The 15,199-nt window shown below is 50.2% G+C and overlaps 1 protein-coding gene across 1 annotated transcript in view; it reads right to left on the bottom strand.

Annotated features, from left to right (window-relative positions):
* Positions 1-15,199, bottom strand: part of FERMT3 (FERM domain containing kindlin 3) — a 108,293-nt gene that overhangs the window by 22,148 nt on the left and 70,946 nt on the right. The window contains exon 11 of the mRNA XM_078660551.1: positions 14,149-14,255. Within this exon, the coding sequence (XP_078516677.1) occupies positions 14,149-14,255 (107 nt within the window). The remainder of the gene's footprint in view (positions 1-14,148; positions 14,256-15,199) is intronic.

Below are 15,199 nucleotides of genomic sequence, written 5' to 3'. Positions count from 1 at the left end.
GGAGGTCAGGTCCTACGTGCATCAAGGGTACAGGGGGGGATCCGTAGGGTCCGCTGGTGCATCAGTCCGGCGCGATCTCACAGGATTCGGGCCTATGTCGCAGCGCTGCGCGTGCCGGCGCATGCCTGGGGGGGCTAGACAATCGCCTGTGTGAAATAGCCAGATATGTGACGTATTGTGAGTAGAGCACAGTGGTCATGTGGGAGACAGACGGTGCATTGTGTGGGACTCACAGGTTCCGGTATTGGGTGCGGAGGGGGGTGCAGTGTACAGGTCTTTACGTGGTCCCTTGGTCTATGCATTTCTGTAGAAAGGACTGTAGGATGTCATCCCAGTGTTGTGCAATAGGAAATTTTCTGAGCCCTGCCGTCTCCTCACGTCGCAGGACAGAGCTCTCTGCCCGCGCCCAATTCGTCAGCGACAAGCTCCAGTGTCGGATGTGTGGGGGTGTGGCAGCCTTCCACCGCTTGGTCAGCAGTCTCTTGGCTGTGATTAGTCCAAGATCCCAATACCTGGTCTGTACTTTGTTTAGACGTGCACGCTTATACAATCCCAGTATGCAAGCCTCCCATGTGCTTGGTACCTGTTCCTTGGTGCAATGCCGGAGCATCGTGATCACCCCATCCCAATACTGTTGGAGGGCAGGACAGAGCCAGAGCATGTGAAGGAGGTCCGCACCTAGTTGGGAGCAACGTCCGCAGGCAGTGTCTGTGACCGAAAAATACTTATTAATCTTGTCCGGGGTGAGATATGCGCGGTGTAGTATGTAAAGCTGTATGATTTTGAAGCGTGGGTTGCGGGGGACGTTCACCGGGCCAGCCAGTATTACAGCCCACTCCTTGTCCGTCCATTCCTTCCCCCTGTCTGTCGCCCACTTCTCTCTCAGCTGTGTAGTCGTCGGGTGCGTGTGGAAAAGAAGTGCCTGCGCTAACCAATGTATTATATGTGTTCCGTTGCTCATGACGTGAAGATATTGCAGAAAGAGGTGGGTCGGTGGTTCGTCAGACATGTCTCCCCAAGCAGTAGTCATCGCGTGGATGAGGGAGGCGTGTAGTAGAAACTGCCCGGCAGGGAGGGACGTGTCCCTCGCAAGATCTGCAAAGGGTAGGAGAACGCCATCTGAGTAGAGGTCCCCCAGCGAGTCCACTTCTGCGGTGGTCCAGGTACCCAGCTGCGCAGAGGTCAGAGTCCCTGCCGTCGTCGGGGTACCCAGTAACGGCAGTATCGGCGCGTAAGGTATCGTCTCTCGGGTCAGGCGTAAACAACGGAGAAAGCACCTGTGCGCTACCGCAAGCAGCAGCTGTGATGGCCGGGGAGTCCATGTCAATGGATGAAACAATACGTGTATTCGTAATAGTGACCAAACTGTGGTGTCCGTGGCCGTGTCTTCCAGTTTCTTACCACCGAGCCAGCCCGACACCCATTGCATTTGCGCTGCTAAGTAGTAAAGTTCCATGTTGGGAACAGCTAGGCCGCCCTCTGTAGTGGGCATGTATAGTTTAGTCAAGGCAACCCGTGGCCGTCCCTTATTCCAAATCAGGTCACGCAACAGGGTTTCGAGATCTCGGAACACCCGGGCAGGGACATAAGTTGGTATATTTGCAAAATAGTACAGCAGTCTTGGTAGGACCACCATTTTCGCTAGGGCGATGCGGCTCGGAACATTCAGAGGCAGTGTCTTCCAGAACCCAACCTGTGCCCAGATGGATGCAATTGCTCTTAGCAGGTTTCCTTCCAAAACATCTGTAGGGTCTCTGTAAATGTGTATCCCAAGGTATCTGAACGTGGTAGGGCACCACTGCAATCTCTCACCCCCTATATGTATGTCGCATTCCGGAACACTCGGGTTGAAGGAGTAGACCCCGGATTTTGCCCAGTTCACCCTCAACCCCGACATTTCCTCGAAGGCGTCAAAGATAGCAGGCAGGGACGCCGGGACAGTACTCAGATCATTAACGTACAAGAGAAGGTCATCAGCATACAAGGACACCACATGGAGACCATCCGCCATAGGTATACCCCATTCCATGCCCTGCGACCGAAGTTTCGCAGCCAGGGGTTCCATTGCTAGGGAGAACAGTAGGGGAGACAAAGGGCAGCCCTGCCTGGTGCCTCTCCGTACATTAATAGGGTCGGATAACAACGTTCCTGTACGAACTCGGACCGTGGGTCTGCGGTACAATAGCCCGACCATAGTCTGGTAGTCGACCCCCAGCTCAAATTTTTTAATGACCGCTCTCAAGTAGGGCCATTCCACTGAGTCGAACGCCTTTTCCAGGTCCAGTACCAGACACCCAGCTCGTGGCCATTGTCTCGTGGCGTATTCCTGCAAGCGGAACAGGCGACGGATGTTGTGGGATGTATGTCGCGCCGGTACGAACCCGTTCTGGTCCTGGTGTACCAGTGCAGGAACCAAAGGGGCTAGTCGGCGAGCCAATGCGGAGGCGAGGATTTTGTAATCAGTGTTAAGGAGTGCTAGTGGGCGGTAGGATCCCAACTGTGTGCCATCCCTGCCAGGTTTGAGGAGCGATACAAGGGTCGCCTCATTGAGTGTCGGAGGTAAGGCAAAGTCATCTATAGCCGCAGAGTACATCCTCGCCAGGTGTGGGATCAAGATGTCCGAGGCGGCCTTATAGAATTCGGCCGGTAAGCCGTCCGGCCCCGGAGATTTGCCGTTTGACAGGTTAAAGATAGTATCGCGGAGTTCCTCAGAATCCAATGGTGCTCCAAGGATATCCTGTTGCGCCGCCGTCAGGACAGGCAGCTGTATGTCTGACAGGTATTCAGCAATGGCATCTAACGGGACGTGTAAGCGGGAGTGATAAAGTCCCGTATAGTGACCCGTGAACGCCTCGTGAATTTGGCGCTGGGAGTAGATCAATCCGCCGTCTCCTGCCTGTATGGCCGTTATGGGAGTCGAGCGGTCCTCTCGTGCAATCAGCCAGGCCAATAGTTTGCCTGGTCTATCACCCTGTCCGTGGACCCGGGCGGAGTGCGCTGCGAAATTGACGTGTCGCAACTGGTCTAGTAGGCGGCCATGTTTCGCCTTGGCTTCAGTCAGTCGGGCTGTCGCCACTCCTCCCGTGGCGCGTTCAAGATCCAGTAATTCAGTTTCTAGCTGTGTCAGATCTCGCTCAAGTGTGCGTCGCAGGTGCCCCTGTGTCCCCAGGCAGAGTCCCCGGATCACTACCGTGAATGCGTCCCATTCAGTTTGGGAAGATGACGCTGTGCCAGTGTTAAGATCAAAGTATTGAGCCGTCTGTGTAAGTAGGGAGTCGCGGAAGGTCGCGTCTAGTAGTAGGTCCGGTTGCATGCGCCAGGTGGGTATGGGAGGATGTGGATCTTCCCAAGTGATGGCTAGTGTGTGAGGATTGTGATCTGAGTGGGTGCGGCCCATATATTGTGTGTCCTGAATCAATGGGAGGAGGTCAGAGGAAACCATGTATCTGTCCAAGCGTATGTGTAAAGCGTGTGCGCCCGACCAGTAGGAATATGTGCGCGTCGTGGGGTTGCGTGTTCTCCACGCATCATGTAGGTTCCATTGTCGGGCCCAATTGAGGAGTGCTCTCGTGGTGACATGTGCCTGAGCAGCGGCTGGGGGTGCGGCAGACCTGTCCAAGTTCACATCCAAGACACAGTTGTAGTCGCCCCCAAGGATCCATGGGAGTCCATGCCAAGGCGCCAATGCCGTGGAAATGGATTCAAGGAACCCACCCTGGTCAGTGTTCGGGGAGTATAGGGAAGTAAGTACCACAGGGCGGCCATCAAGTCTGCCTCGTACCATCGCATAGCGACCCTCCGAATCTATCTGCGTGTCTATGACCGCCCAGGGAGTGCCCGGTCGTACCCAGATGAGCGCTCCTCGAGCATAGGAGGAGTACTCCGTGGCGTAGAGCTGTCCGCGCCACCGTCGGCGCAGTGCGTGTACCTCAGCTTTGTTTAGGTGTGTTTCCTGTAACAGCACTACTTGAAACTTATGTCGTCGTATGTAAGAATAAATTTGATACCGTCTCGACGGTGTGTGCATGCCTCTCACATTCCACGTGCATATCCTAATCTCAGTCATATCCATCGTCATGGTAAAGAGCACCTACCCCCCCCACCAGTCGCCTCCCAGGCGAACGCCTCCCCCGGGTCCCCAATCCCCCAACCCCACTCACCCCCGACACAGACAATAGCACACTTATAAAGGACATAGGCATCTCTCTGGAGGCAAGGGTGGGAATCGGAGCAGGGTGAGCTAACATTGCTAAACCGTAAGTAATACCAAAAGGTCGACAACGTAACATGTCGCCGTCCAAATGCGCCAAGGAGGCAAAGAACAGTATTTAAGTCTAGGGGGAAAACTAGAGCTAGGTGCAGTTCCAGCAGTTCTCAAAATCCAATTAAGGGAAGATGTTTAGAGGCCCTTCCCCGGGCCATATGGTACATACACCACGTAAGCAGAGACAGTGGTTAGGCAGGCAGCGCCTGCTCTAATGCTGTGGACTTGCGTGGGACCTGTTCGCGCAAGGGAGAGAAGCAGGAGCCATTCCCCAAGTGTCTGGAGCGGGAATGTGTCCGGGTGACAGGGGCAGGTGACATGGGGTGGAGAGAGAGGGGGGGGAACCATGCGGCATGGTTCCACCAGATCATCAGCTGCACAGCGTCCATACCTCAGGTTGAGTACTCACTGCGTAAAGGCCACTCCCTCTGTCACCAGGGCGGCGAGGGTCATCTCTAGCATTGGTGTCCAGCCGCAGCATCACAGTTATTTTCCGGGCTCTGGACCTTTCCCCGCCGCCCCGGTAGCATCCAATGGTCATGCATGTAGCGCTTCAATGTGGCATATCCGCTGTTTGTGGCGTGACGTCTGGCAGCTCCACAGAAAGTTGGGAGTCTGGGATCCCATAAATAGCTTCGTCATCGCTCGGAGTCATCTGTGGGCTGGTGGCTTGAACGTTGTCCGAGGTCGGTGAGGCGCTTAACTGGGAAACTCTCCGGAGCGCATCTTGTTGCTCTTGGATCATTTGGTCCGCCGGTGGGGAGTGACACGTTGCCTCCTCCGGATGGCCGTTCCCGCGGTTTCTGTTGCGGCGTCGCGGTCCACGGTCTCGAGGTCTCGCCTCAGGATATTGTGCTTGCCTGGGGGCTGTATCCGTCCCGCTGTCCAGCCAGTCACTTACTTCCACAGGAGCATTGAAGAAGTAGGTCTTGTCCTGCGCCACCACTCTCAGTTTTGCAGGAAAGAGTAGGGAGTACTTCAGGCCAGCCTCACGCAGTCGTCGTTTCACTTCTAAGAAATCGTGTCTTTGACGTTGCACCTGAATGGTGTAATCCGGGAAAAACATCACAGCAGCATTGTCAATGCGGATTTCCCCCAGCCGTCTTGTTTCCCTCAGTATAGTGTCTCTGTCCCGATAGTTCAGGACTTTGAAGAGGAGCGGTCTCGGGTTGGAGCCGGTGGTGCGAGGTCTCGTGGGCACACGATGCGCTCTCTCTACCACAAAATATGGCGACAGCGTGCCTTCCGGTAGTAGGTCTCTCAGCCAGTCCTCCACTCGTTGCGTCGGTCGGTTGCCTTCCCATTTCTCCGGGACCCCGACGAGTCTGATGTTATTGCGTCTCGCTCTCCCTTCCGCATCCTCAGCGCGGTCTTCTAGGAACTCCACTCTGGCCAGTAGATCCTGAACTTGTCTATCCGTTTGGGAGACTTGGGGGCCAAGTTCCTCAACTGTTCCCTCTAGCGTCTTGGTCTTATCAGCCAGCTTCCTGTGATCCTCACGCAGGTGGGTGAGGTCTATGGCAACACTGTCTATTTTGGTTTCTAGAGAAGTTCTGGTCAGTTGGAGCGATTGCTCCATTCGTTCCATGGCGGCCAACACGCTGTCCAACCGCACAGTGACCGCATCAGTAGCCATCTTTTTCGAGAACTTGTCGGATTTTCCCTTCGGCGGGGCCCCTCCAGTCCCAGTGCGTGTTCTCACCCCCCCGGACATGTGCCAGGCAACTCAGCCAGTAGCGTATGTTCGTGAGGCTGAGGGACAAGGTGGCGGCCTTCACTCAATGCCGGTAGCGTCCGTGGCTCGCAGTATTGTGTCTGCCACACGCGGCGTCGTGTGGCAGTTTAGTTGGCCCCTTGTGTGTCCTCCGTGCGGGCGATGAGCCTGTGTGTTGGCGTGCCTCGGCCAATTGCAGACCACGATCTCAGGGGCCTGTGGAGTCAGTAGGTGACCGTACCTCCCGGCTATGTCATAGGTGGAAGGGTCTCAGCCCAGCTCTGGGTAGGCAGGGTGTGACAGCCTACACCGCGCGGGCTCTGGAGGGTTCAGGGTAGCCAGGTCTCGGCTGCTGCGCATGTCCAGGAAATGTTGGGAAGGTGAGAATATGCAGGCATGGGCCTCCGTGTCGCAGTGTCTCTTCTGATGTCCCCGTCTCTGTCCCACCACTGTTGGTCTGTGACTGATGCGCCATGCCCTCCGCGGCTTTCACGGGTTCAAATCCACACCGGGGGCAGCAGGTGTCAGCAGCCGCCACTCCCTGTAGGTCTGTCCGCCACGAGGGGTCCAGGGGGGGTGTGATGCCTCAGCGTCTTGGCACAGCTGCCGCCATCTCAGTTAGAATCCGCCCCGCGAGGGGGCTTCAGGTGATGACAGGGTCGTAGCGCTGTGAGCTACCATCTCTCTCCATTTCGCCACACCAGCCAGGAGATTGGCGTCTCGGTAGGGGGGAAGGTCGCAGCCCTACCGCGGTGTTCGGTGCGTGGCGCCCATTCGCCTCAGCCTCCCGGCTCTGCTCGCAAGTGCCAGTCGTACCTCCTGGAATGGCCGACGCGCCTAGACGGTCCCCTGGCCCCCGACCCGTCACCAGCAGGGACCGCGTGGGGCAAGTCGTGTGTTTCGTTGTGCGGCCCAGGCGGCAGGTCTGAGCTGCAGTCCGCCGCGGTCGTTGTTCCCGCTGGTCAGGTGGTCTCAGGTCCCTGGGATGCCGTCGCCCACAGACGTGTGAGCAGATAGTGCCACAGCAGCGCCCCCGTTCCGCGCCGCCTTCAGCCCAGTGGTCGCGGCACAGCAGCCGCATCTGGTCGGTCCCCTGTACAGGGTCTCCCAATCCTTCCGGTGTTGAGGGGGGGAATCAGGGGCCAGGGCGTCCAGGCCGTCCTCCGGTCGCTGCCTCAACGGACGAGGGAGCCGCCAGGGCCGAGTCGCGGGTTGCGTGTCTGGGCCTGGCTGGTAGGCCCGGTCCGCGGCCTCTCGTAACTGCCCTCGCCGTCCAGTCGGCAGCAAGCCCCGCCAGAAGGTCTCAGGAAAGGCCGGTGTCACAGCTCCGGTCCGCCAATCTGAAAATCGGCCAGAGTGTTCAGAACTGTCATCTGCAGGTCCGCTTGCGATTTCAGGTGTCTCCGATATGAAATGTCGGAGAATTGGCCCGGGGAAGGGGAGCTCGGCTCGGAGCTCTACCCGGGTGCGGCCGTCACCATTGCGCACCTAGCCACGCCCCCCTGCATTTTCCCTATCATGCGGTACAAAAGGGGGTGGCACAGGGTCAGACTGATTTGCATATGGCCATGTCTGAACTGGGGTGGCAGAGTGGGCTAAAGAACGGTGATGGATCAAACCCAGATCTTTTGACTGGGTGTGAGTGTTTGATTGGTTCTGATGCTCCGTCCATCACCACCCCCTTTTATACCGCTTTTCCCTATCATGCAGTGCAGCACGGTAGATTGCTGCTGTCCTCACAATTTATTAGTATCACCGATTCCTGGATTCACTCACAACTTCAGCACACTTGGGACCTATGTTATGTGTATTTGTAAAGTGCCCTTTCACCGACGAGTGTATTCTCGCGCTGAGCAGATGTGTGTGTCCAGTCCTGTCTATGGGCCTACTTTTTTTTCCTTCTTCTCCACAGTGATTGGTCTACAGCTAGGAGGGGTACTGCATGGCTCCTACACCAACTTGGTCACCTTATATGGCACTCCTTATGAGTGGCTTTCTAATTCTGTTGGGAACGGCAACTGCAACCAATCCAAATTATGAGATCATGGTGTTTCCACAGATCTGTTTATTTTACCATAGACATTTCAGCTCCTGACAGCAGTCAAATTCTCAGTGTGAAAAGCGGGAGGAAATGAGGAATTACCAGTGGAATCAAACATGGCTTTGTCGATACCACCAGTATTGGTAACTTCGAGGGCGGCACAGATCCAGGCCACTCGAAATGTAGGCCTATGTCTGTAGCAGTTAGTCTACCAGTCACTCTTCTTTTGAGTTCCCCCTTACCCCTTTTCTTAACTTTCTCACCAGAATGCCCTTATAACTAACAATCTCATCATCACTCACTGGAGTCTGGATTTATTCACCCCTCTAGAACCCTTAGAAGATATCCATGGATAAAAAGACCAAATGTGAAGGCAACACATTAAGTGAGGTACAGCCAAACATGACACTCAGGCCTATTTACAATAAACTGGCAGACTGCGGTGTTACTCCAAAATTGGTAACATCGACCTCCGACAGTTTTAAAATGCAGAGATGTGCCCATTTACAAAAGTACGGCACACCCCTGCATTTCCTCTAGTGCTGGTGCTAAAAAAGCTGCATAGCGCCATTTTGATGGGGTGCCTCTGCTGCAGGGGCGATTGATTATGTGCAGGAAGGAACACCTTCCTGCACATAAACAATCTTAACAGGCGATATACTCTATCCATGTGTTCTGCAGAATACAGCATATTTGGAAAGAGCAATATACGAGGAGAAATAAAAAAAAATCTCCACGTATCGCCTGTATAAGACCAGGTATTTCCTGGTCCTATTTTTGGAGCTGCTAATACCTTGTAAATATGGGGCAGCATCAAAAAGCAATAGGTGTTGCGGTGGAACACCCACTGCAACACCCATTCCATGCCCCTTTCATGCTAAGTGCTGCGTGAATAGGGGCATTATTTACAACGTGGCTTTGTAAATAAGGCAAAGGACGTAACGCCACAAGAAAGTTGCAAAAAGTGATGTCTGATTGCGTTAACTCTTTCTGTTATGTTTCATACAGGTACCCCAATATAGGCTCAGGTAATAACCAAATCTTTCACCTATATTTCACCCTGCCATTGCACAACATAACGGTTCTTAGTACTGACCTTTTACCTAGTTACGGTATTGCTTACAGGACGTGGGGTTTTCCCTGAAAACTAGCCTCATTCATTATGCATGAGGATTCTTGGAGTCTCAGCAGGACTACCATCTCCTGCATAATAACTCTGTATAAGGGTCATTCTCCTGTCATCCTAGTCAGACATGACCCTGCAAGGTAGATCCCCTGAGGATACCACTTTGGGTATATAAACATCATATCGTTGCTGAGTGAGGGAGAGAAGAAAAAAGACTTCCATGCTGACACACTGACACAAGACACTGAGGTTCCTGCATGCAGACACTCCAGCTCGCAGTGGTGTCATATCCCTCACGGGGTGTCCATCTGGAGACCAAGACGGGGTCTCACAGTCTCTCACTTCAGGTAGTAAGGTTGACTTTATCCTAGAGGGATTCTTGGCTTTACACCTACAAACATGCTAGGTACACTTAGGTACATCTACTTAGGGTTGCATCGTAGGAAAGGTTACAAAGTCTGTGTCTGTAGATCAGCCAGTAAAGCACAAATGAAAAGAGATCCACCCTATGTGGGTTCTGAACATACAGACAGTGAATTTACATCTCCTGTGTGCTTTGACTGTATACAAATGAGACCCAATGGTTGTTCCAATTCCAAGGTGTCCATGACCAAGGGAAGGAGTCCTCCTAGATTGCTCAGGGGACTACTGTGTAACCAGAGCTGGTATCCACCTGACAACTAGTTTTTTCATAGGTGAAATGCAGTTGATCTGCATGAGTGGAGTACTACAGAGAGTGATCTGTATGTCCCAGTGTCAGCGAGCTCCAGATTCTCCTGTGATTTCTAGCAGGAACCATATAGATGCAGCAGAGCCTAAATTGCTACACCTGAAGTTATCGATTGTAGCATAACCTGAGCAGCTGTACCCAAGTAACCGACTGTAGCATGACCTGAGCTACTGCACAAGAGGCATTCCCCAGCAACATGACCTGAGCTGCTACTCAAGAAGTAATGAGGTGGACAATCCTTTTTTATGGGGATGTGTGCTTGTTGAGTGCTGAAGTTGAGCACACACACTCCACCTCTGAAAAGTGTGTGACTGCTCAATATTGCTACTACTGGGAGTTAAGTGCAGAAATGTTTTTACTTGTCCAGTCTGTAGAGCTGTAGTAGGATGGGCTCTGTGGCATTATAGGCAAACATCCTAACTCACGGTTGAGACCCAGTAGCCCTGCTGCCCCCTGAACAAGGTTTGACAAGCACCAGAAGCTTTATTGGGACAGCAGTAGTCAATCCTCATTAGCGATCCTTTGACCCTGTGAGATCCTTGAATCACTGCAGGAACAGACAGGCCTGTTAACTATACTCCTTAGATGCACGTCTGCATTTCAGTGGCTTGATTGCCCACAACAACATGAAATAGGAAAATGAAAGGATCGCCCTCTGCTTGGTCAATAAACCCGAAAGTCCAAACTTGGAAACGTAGAAGATGTGGAGTAAAAAAATTTTCTGAGGTAAGAGCCACCAAAGACCTTAAGGAATCTAAAGGTGCATTCATTTGGCACAACTGATATAGAAGTTGACAGTAGTTTCCACCATTAGTGGTTAGCCTTTTGAGGGAGAGGATAAAAGACAAAACACCAAGAACCTGACATAAGAAAATGGCATCTCTCAAGAAACATCACGTCAAACGTTGACAACATTAGAGGAAGCTTACTTTCCTCTATGATATCTGGAGACAGAAAACGAGTACATATTTCTGCTGAAAGCTTTGGAGCCGCGAAACCTATTCATCTCACTCTGATCTCTCTAACACTCCCAAAATCAATACTGTAGATGAGGACATCAATCTTCAGATTTTACCACTATGGAAAATCATCCTATTTCTATAAGCAGACTTCCAGCCAGAGAAGCTGATGTTAACCCTGATGGTGGCACACTTAGGCAACTGTAACATCACTAAAAACAGTCTGCTGAAGTAAGCCATTGAGAGGTAGCAACAACTTCAAAACCAGGCAGCTGATATGTGCCAGAACCTGCAGTAACAGCATCAGATAAACCAGCCTTGAAAGCACCACACCGGCTCCTGGCGAATGCAAGGTTTAAGGTCAGAGTTATTTGCAGTATAAAACAAGCCCCCCTGGGCAAATGTTGAGGGTATCAGCAGAGGCTAACACCCACTATGGACATAATATGATGCTACACTTAGTTAATATACAAACTGATCATCCAAAGACCCTTTAAGGAAATGAAATCCAGACTCAGGACCTTAACACTCCAACGCCCTAGGTTGTTAAATGCTCGGAGCCCTTGGCTTGAGGGCAGAACTCGACCACCTGTGTATTGAACATCCTGTCCAAATACTACTAAATTTAGACCCACAGGGTGAAGGTGCAGAATATCGGATTGGGACCCAAACTCTACACATTGGACTCTAATACCCCTCTCCAACCCTCTCCACGCAACGCACAGTCTGACACTTTTAGAGCACTGTGAAGTGAACAAAAGGTGATAGGCAGCACTATATAAAACAAATAAATAAACCAATCCAGATTTTTAGATTCCAGACTACGATATCACTGTAGGGAGAGAATATGAAGCTATGCCATCTCTCTAGAAGCCCATGGACACCCAAAGGAAACCATAGCTGTCTCATTTTCCGGGTAAGTATAAAGGCAATAGAACATGGTTTTAATACTGAAGCAAAAGGATACTCTAGTCAAAACCACAAAATATTAAAATCCATCATTAACAAATATCAGCAAAGAAAGGAAAACCAGTGAACAGCAGATTTAAAGATAAAAAAAATAGGCTAGATGGATCCTTCAAGATGAATCGCTACTGAATGCCTAAGAAGGGTGGTTATGCGCGAATAAAGATCTTTTCATGAGTAAATGGAAAACTTGCAAATCACAAGAGGAAGTGCTGGAAAACCTCACTCTGCCTTTCACAAGCAAAAGAGGAACAGGAGGCAGGAAGCTTAAAAAAAGACAACTAAAGCAAGAATATGAAATGATGGGAAACCTGTGCTGACTTACAAATGACCATTTCCCTATAGCTGTGATAGATTTTTACACATTTAAGCGGTATAAACAGTACGAAAACCTTGCCCTCATACATAACCTTTATGTGCCCCAGCTAGTACCACTTCAAAACACTTCAGCACTAGACATTAATTCTTCCAACTAATAAATTATGTTTTTTTAAGTACCCTTTGGCGCATTCTTCGTGTGAGGCGCTTCTTCACAGAATGATGAGCAAGGCGTGGCATAGAGTCTGGGGTACATGACTGGAGCTCACAACAGAATTTTATTCGGCTAATCGACATAAAAGTGCATACAATCAATAATACACCATTTCTTAATTCATGATTACGCACAATATTCATGATACAAGTTACCAGACATTCTTTTGTGACACAATAAAATATGATAAAACAAGCAGTAAAACATACAATAAAAATATAATACTTTTCCCTAATTACTCAAGAATTTCGTATATATTTTGTGACTGCAAAACATGTGGGTTGAAACTCTAATCTTTGTAAGGTCTTAAGCCCCTCTAAGTACTTCTAATTCCTTCACTACGAAAAAGTGGGCGCAAGAACCGTCCTGACTTATATGAGTGCAAAATAACATAAAGATAGTGCTCTGCGTAGACATGTTACCATGCGGGGCATTTTGGAAGTATAGAGAACCAACTGTCCTGTTCTGGAAAAGCCACAAGAAAGTGCACAGTGCAAAAGCGAAGGCAAACAAGATAAAACCTATGCAGAGACGAACAAATCCACGTTTTGTAAAATTCCATTCCTATGGGAGTAATTAAAGCTCCATACTGGGCAATTGTATGCATGGATTCTGCCTGAGATTTTCTTATGTTGTGCCTAAAATAAAAAAATAAAAATTATGGAGATTTGCTTTTGAACTAGCAGTAGCAAAGTCTGGGGTACTAAAATATTCTGGGACTCCTAAATCGGTAGAAGTTTGTTCCATACAATGAAGCCCTGGGATCCCAGCCATATTTTCAGAATGCTTCAGAATGAGCCTGGGGAAACCAGTTTCTGGTGAATACTAAGGGCCTCATTTATGAGGCTGTGCGTCACTTTTACGCCGTCGGTGCGTCACTTTTTGTGATGCACCAGTGGCGTAAAAAATGCGCCTTGTTGCGCCATATTTACAAAGTGACGCATCTAGGTAGATGCGTCACTTTGTAAACCCCTGCGCCACATTATACCTGCGCCAGGTATAATGTATGCAAGGGGGGCGTATTGACACAAGATTTCACTGCGCCACTTCTAGGATGCAAATCCGTCAATATCTTACGCCTGCCTCACAGCAGGCGTAAGACTGACGCAGGCCCTTTCACATGGGGCTTGCCCCATGTGAAAGGACGCATTGCTGGAGTTGCGTCACTTTTGTGACACACTCCAGCAATACGGCACTTTTGCGCCATACAGATACGTCAGAAATACTGACGTATCTGGAACTCCTTGCGCATTGATGCGTCATACTGTAAATATGACGCATCATTGGTGTCGCAAGGAGGGCGCAATGAAAAGTGATGCATCGCTGTTTTAACGCAGCGATGCGTCACTTTTCATAAATGAGGCCCTAAATCTTGAGCCAGAATCCTGACTACTTCCTGGACTGCCCTATATTTGGAACTACTTTTGTCATGCTTCTTCCTGGTTAGGAATTGCATGGCCGCGCCAGCCTCAACATCCTTTTCTTAGTGTTTTGAGAAATAGCTCCTAAAATGGAGGTTTTTGAGGGCCAGGGTTTTTAGAGTAAAGTTAAATAAAACAGCAGATTTTTAAAGGGTTAATAAAGCAACAAAAAGAAAATAAGAGTAATCTCGTAATGCACCAACTCTTGTGTTAACAGATCTAGACACCTTCATATCTAAGAGGTCTCAATATTCATCATGCCTGGGTTTGCACTCTGGATGGAGCATGTCCTTATCATTCAATAAACCCCCTGACCTCTCATGCAGCAGGTCTTATTCTGGTGAGAAGGAGAACGATGTCCATTGATAGAGTAATGGTGAGTACAAAGCACTTACATTGTCACAGCGGAGGTAAACTTCACTCATCCCCTCCGGAGAGGGCACTAGGAGCTTGATGCAGAACTTCTGCCCTGTGACATTGACGTCAGGCACCACCTCGCACCCTAAAGATTTAAGACATTGTGTCAGTTCGAGCTCAACAGGGCAATAAGTGGGTAACATTTTTCCCTCTCTTGCAACACAATTTGTTTCTAATGGAAAAAAGCACGTCTGTTTCCCACCCAACTCAGCACCATTAGTAACCGCGTAGTCTCTTGTACACACACAGATGTAGCCAATCACTGGCCGGAGCGGATAATGACCTACTTGAACATCTGCTCCTGGCTCACATTTGCATCCGACAACTGCACAAAGAAAAAAAAACATTCTTCCACCACAGCATCAGTGAAGGAGGAAAATTATACTTTTCCTCCCATTCCAACCAAAATAATTGATCCCAGGTATTGCATATTCTGACTCTCAGGAACATTAAACTTCTGCACTCAGTTAAAAACTGTTTTTCCCCACAGCAACTGTCAGTGAATCAAGCCACTCCTTATCAACACAATCACCAAACAATGACCACATGCCTACTTCCCGACTCACAGCAACACCCACATACTGCACTCTGACAAGAACTATTCTTAACCATATCCCCAATGATTCATGCCACTCTGTCGCAAAAAATGACTCCGCGTGTAACTGTACCTGACTCATGGCTACATGCAAACAGTGCACTAAGCTAAGTTACTCCTGACCTGCTTCATCATTGAAACATCTAACCGTAGGCCTAGCTTTCTGATCAAAGCCAGGCCCAACCTACTACTACTGCCATGATGAATTTTTTCAACACCAGCACCAGACTGGGCAGAGTCATTCTCCCCGCTGCTGCACTCCCCAACACATGACGACAGGCCCAGCTGGGGCTGACTCACAGCTCATCCCGCCCACTGTTTGGAGTCAACAGATAGAAGTCGACAGAGATCACCAACCAACCGGTGTAAGTAAGCAAAGTTGTTCTTTAAACCTGTGTGCCAATCATACAATGAACTCAAGCTCAACTCTGTGT

The sequence above is a fragment of the Lissotriton helveticus genome, chromosome 9 (assembly GCF_964261635.1).
Source record: "Lissotriton helveticus chromosome 9, aLisHel1.1, whole genome shotgun sequence".
NCBI lineage: Eukaryota > Metazoa > Chordata > Amphibia > Caudata > Salamandridae > Lissotriton > Lissotriton helveticus.
Note: the sequence above shows the minus strand (reverse complement) of the source record. Positions and strands in the feature narration are given on the sequence as shown.